This window comes from Manduca sexta, chromosome 17, assembly GCF_014839805.1.
Source record: "Manduca sexta isolate Smith_Timp_Sample1 chromosome 17, JHU_Msex_v1.0, whole genome shotgun sequence".
NCBI lineage: Eukaryota > Metazoa > Arthropoda > Insecta > Lepidoptera > Sphingidae > Manduca > Manduca sexta.
In genome coordinates, this window is record NC_051131.1 from 10,449,891 (window position 1) to 10,454,503 (window position 4,613).

Sequence of the window (4,613 nt, forward strand, 5' to 3'; positions counted from 1 at the left end):
TTCATTGTCACGGGGCAGACATTCGCGTAAACATAATTTCTTATTGATAATTATTCGAAATTAGGTATAATGATTTCTCATTATACCTAATTTCGCCTATTAGCAAATTACTTGGTGAATAATTCATACACACGAATAAGCTTTTACACACTCGTATTTGTCTATTCGTCCGTGCTCAGCAAGCATCTAAATCCGGGGTTTAAACTATGCTAAGATAAGTAAGTTATATATGTACGGCTCAGAGCTATGATAATAAGACTAGAAGAAGAGGCACTGTCATTGGAATTAGCAAATTACGTAACTATGATACAACTTTACTTTAGTTAACTGTCAAAGAAACAAAGCTAAACGAAGCCAACGAAAACTATACAACTGCCTACACTATACATTCGGGCGCACTGTACGTTCTTATAATGTTGTTTGTGAAAATGGTATATGTACGGGGACCCCAGATCTTCAATCATTTTTTCTATGCGGGCGAGGCAAATTGACTCCACTGTATCAGTTGGTAAGTGGTGCGGGGTCTAATAGAATGTCGAGACTAGTCGACTGATGAGAGATGATTACCCCTCGGTAGTCGACATAGTTATGCCGGCCTATTGGAACCGGATATACACAGGCTGATCCCGGAATGCAACACACTTACTTGAGCCACTATGGCGGGTTTTAATACTTTGTGTACGGTGGTCGCTACCTGGGCGGATATAAATTATATCTTACCACAAGCAAAACTTCTTTAACTATTAAAAAAAACATTAAGCACCTCCTAGTATCATGACTTTCCGTAGTATTATAACCTCAGAACCTCAGACTCAGAACAATGATTGTAATGCTCTTTCAACATGACAGATGTATATTTTAAAGTGACAGCACGCTATTTGTTTGTCAAAATCCAGTTGAACTAAACATTATTCTACCCACAGATTAATTTTATAACAATATCATTTCCTAATATAGGTATATTTACTAAAAATGGGTGACGTTGACGCAAAAAAGAGTAAAGTATCGATGATGGCCGTCAAAAGCCACTCGAAGACTCGATCCATGGCTGCCATGGGTCTGAAGTCCATGAGCAGAATGAGGGTCAGAAGAGCATCGTATGGATTCAGCAGTGTTGCCGGTTTACGACCAATCGAGAAAGCCTCAACGGTAACTTTCAATCTAATTAATCTTAATAATAAAGTCTTTTTTCCAATGAAATTCCAAAAATCGAAAGACTATCCTAAGTGTTTATACGAAAGTATAAGTCAGTAGCAAAGAATTTTTGTAACTGGTGGCAAGTATGGAACATTAAAAAAGTACCTACTATTGTAGAGCATTGAGTTATAATTACTTTAATAGACACATTATTTTGTCTGTATGGGCTAAGCAAAGGTATTCAATCCCTCTAAGATATATTTCAAATATAATTTCTGCAATATAATAAAATATGGCACTCGTACTTATTTTCTATAAGCATGACATAAGATTAGAAAGTCATCGAAAAAGGTCATTTTTGCAGCTCGCGATAGAGTTCAAGCGGCCCCCATTGCTTTACTTAAATACTTACCAATTGAATCCGCATCCGGATGAACGTTTCCACGTGCCGTCCGTTACAAAGGCCACCAATGAACTGCTCGACGAACATTTCACTGGGCATAAATACAACGCTCAGGTACAAAGGCCTCCAATAGATACATAACTAACTATGGTAATGTATACGTGGTTTGCGAATGTTTCTCACTTATATATACTATATAGCATCAGGGCCTTTAGCCTTTTCAGTGGTAGACAGAGGTGTTTACTGGTAGTGGTCTCGCGTATTATGTGAGGGTCCACATGGGTAGGTACTACTGCAAAGCAGTAGTGTGTAATCACTGATATGTTCCGGTTTTAAGTACATTGTAGCAAGTACTGGACATGATAAGACGTAAAATCTCATATCTTGGGATGGCGAGCGCAGTGGAATACCAAACAATACTTTGTTATTCAAGGTGTTGGATCGTGTTTCTACTGTATATGGGTGGTTGTATCGCTTACCACCAGGAGAACGGTAAACTCGTCTCGTCATTAAAAAACACACACACACACCCAGATGTCGTCAGCTATATTCGGTTGATTGTAATAAGGCAAAGTTTATTATCGTTGCTTACGTATATAAGATTTGTATGTAATAATTGGGCGAGAAACAGCCAAGTTAGGTAGCTGATGGTAAGCAATAAAAGGTCAAAAGAATCGTGACTGCTTTAGAAGAATCTAGGAATGAAGTAAAGTAAGTCACCTTTTGCACTTGTCTGTTAAATAATGTTTCGACTATTAACCTGTAGACAAAACGGGCACAAAATAGCTGAATTACTTACAAAATATCTTACATAGTTAGTGATAGAACAAAGCATATACATAGACAAGTACGCGATCATTGTATTTCATTACGCTAGGTGCACATAAGAACCACGATGTTTTTGTATTCATTCTTATATCTATTTGCATAGTGTACAAATTAGTTTAATCTGAAATGCAGGTGCTCAACTTAAAATTATTAGCTTTTTCCAGACACTGCTAAGTTAATGGCGGAATATTTAAATCTTTAGAGACGTTATTAGCTTATAATTTAAGTATCTTCTATTTGTCGAGACAGCTCAACGATAGTTGCGCTACTCGTGCTCATAGTCATGTTGCTTTTAATCTGATTGGAACACAATTTAATTAAGTTATCATGTAATAAAGACATAATTATTTATCGCAAATATTTTGTATAATTATAACGTTTTATCTATGGCAAAAGGCTGGTAAACAAAAAAGCTACCACAAGTATTACTATCAATACTCACACTTACAATTCTAGATCTTTGTATTTTTTAATTACAGGTTATAAGTCTCTGGCAATCCTACCAGCCATAATAAATTCATGAACAAAACTGCCAATTAACAGTCGTTTCTGTACGATGTTGGTACCTAAAACTAGATATCCATCTACTAGGGTAACATATTCAGTTGAAGATTAGATCCATCCTAGTAATAGTACACAGAGTGTCCCAGAAAATAGTGTCAAATGAAACATACATGGGAGTGATTCTGATACCCCAAGGGATGCTCTATCTTTGGACCTCCGTTTGTCAATATTTTCTAGGACACCCTATATACTATTTACAGGGCCAGCTTTGTATTAAAATGTAATATTGACCAGGATAACATATCTACACAGGAGTCACCAGCAATAGCACTGCGTTTGGCCGGGGAACTGATGCGTAAAGTGAAGTTAATGGCGTTCAACAGATACAGGGTGATCACTGTGGTCACCATCGGTCAGAAGCGAGCGCAAAGCTACAACAACGCTATTAGCTTCCTTTGGGATTTCGAGAGAGACGCCTACGTCGATGTTCAGAGAGAAGAGAACACTTGTTTCATCCAGGTTACTACTTTCGGTGTTTATCTTGATTGAATGAATGCGACCGAGAAAGAATGATTTTCCGTAGATAATTTTCGGTCGGTATTAACTATGGTTGATGGAATTTCTTTTTAATTAGTTGTAATTTTTGGCACTGAACAGACCAAGATGTTCATGAAGGTGTTCAGCAAGTTTCTGTCTCATATTTTTTTGTCTTTATTGTAGTCTTATTTGTATTATTCTGTGTTAGTATTAATCATGTATTTTATTTTAATAACTTGAGTGTGGAACAATGTATATGAATAAAGTTTTGACCTTTTAATTTGTAAAATATTTTCCAAATAATGGCTTGTTTACTTACTATTAGCTGAATGAAATAGAAAAAGATATACATATATATTCACATCACACTAATATTCCTTTTCAGGGGTAGTTAGAGGTGCAACATACACACATTTCGTCAGCTATGTTAGACCCTTTGTATAGGGGGTGGGTCTATTGCCATTTTGGAAATAGTAGTGTCACATATCCTATTTTTCTAACCTTGTTTCTAAGCTTTCGACTAATTATCATGAAAAAAAAAACGATCCAATTACTAAACATAAAGAAATCCAAATTCATTATTCCGTTGTCTATAATGCCTCCATAAGTCAGTTTACCTAACGAATGCTTGCGACGTAGCTTTGACAATCTAGATATGGAGATTATGCTTCCCTTTGTGAGGCGGTGCGGAGTGCGGGATGAACAAATGACATTTAAAGAGTGAAATGTCTAAGGTAAGCCAGTTTGTCGACTGAGTACACATGGATTGTCTGTGATAAGTAAATTCTCTTGTTATTCGAAGTCAAAGGAAGCGGGTAACGTTAGCGTGAAAGTTTTCGATTAGATAACCAGGCTTAGCTATAAGTTAATAGTTTGAGGGAGGTAGTTATTTTTTTCGAAAGATTGGTTTCTGTCTTAATAATAGGTACTACATTCGTGTTATTATATTCATAAGAAATAGCTGATACCACAAATTTCGGAGACATTAATTTCGAGAACAGTGTAGTTTGTACTCGTAATTTGTCTTTATGTCAAAACCCAGGTATAATATGACGATTTAATGTATATTAAACTAATCATAAGCATACATCGTAGTGTTAAATTCCAGACGCTTACTCAAAGGCTCCGAATGCTGACGACTTGAAACATTAAATTCGACGTACTCTTAGCACGCTCCATTTTTATTTAGTTGCGTTTTAAATTC

The 4,613-nt window shown here is 36.2% G+C and overlaps 1 protein-coding gene across 1 annotated transcript; it reads left to right on the forward strand.

Moving 5' to 3' along the window:
* The first annotated feature begins 829 nt into the window (after positions 1 to 829).
* LOC115455757 (tctex1 domain-containing protein 2) lies at positions 830 to 3,674 on the forward strand. Its single transcript, XM_030184442.2, has 3 exons — positions 830 to 1,149; positions 1,502 to 1,654; positions 3,185 to 3,674. Exons 1-3 carry the CDS (start codon positions 973 to 975, stop codon positions 3,419 to 3,421), a joined length of 567 nt encoding a protein of 188 aa, XP_030040302.1. The 5' UTR covers positions 830 to 972; the 3' UTR covers positions 3,422 to 3,674.
* Positions 3,675 to 4,613: the final 939 nt, after the last annotated feature.

Bases quoted from the DNA above. Each gene is read 5' to 3' on its own strand.
- LOC115455757 (XM_030184442.2), top strand. From the start codon at position 973: ATGGGTGACGTTGACGCAAAAAAGAGTAAAGTATCGATGATGGCCGTC. The intron at 1,150-1,501 runs GTAACTTTCAAT...TCATTTTTGCAG, and splicing joins CAATCGAGAAAGCCTCAACG to CTCGCGATAGAGTTCAAGCG. The intron at 1,655-3,184 runs GTACAAAGGCCT...ATATCTACACAG, and splicing joins GGCATAAATACAACGCTCAG to GAGTCACCAGCAATAGCACT.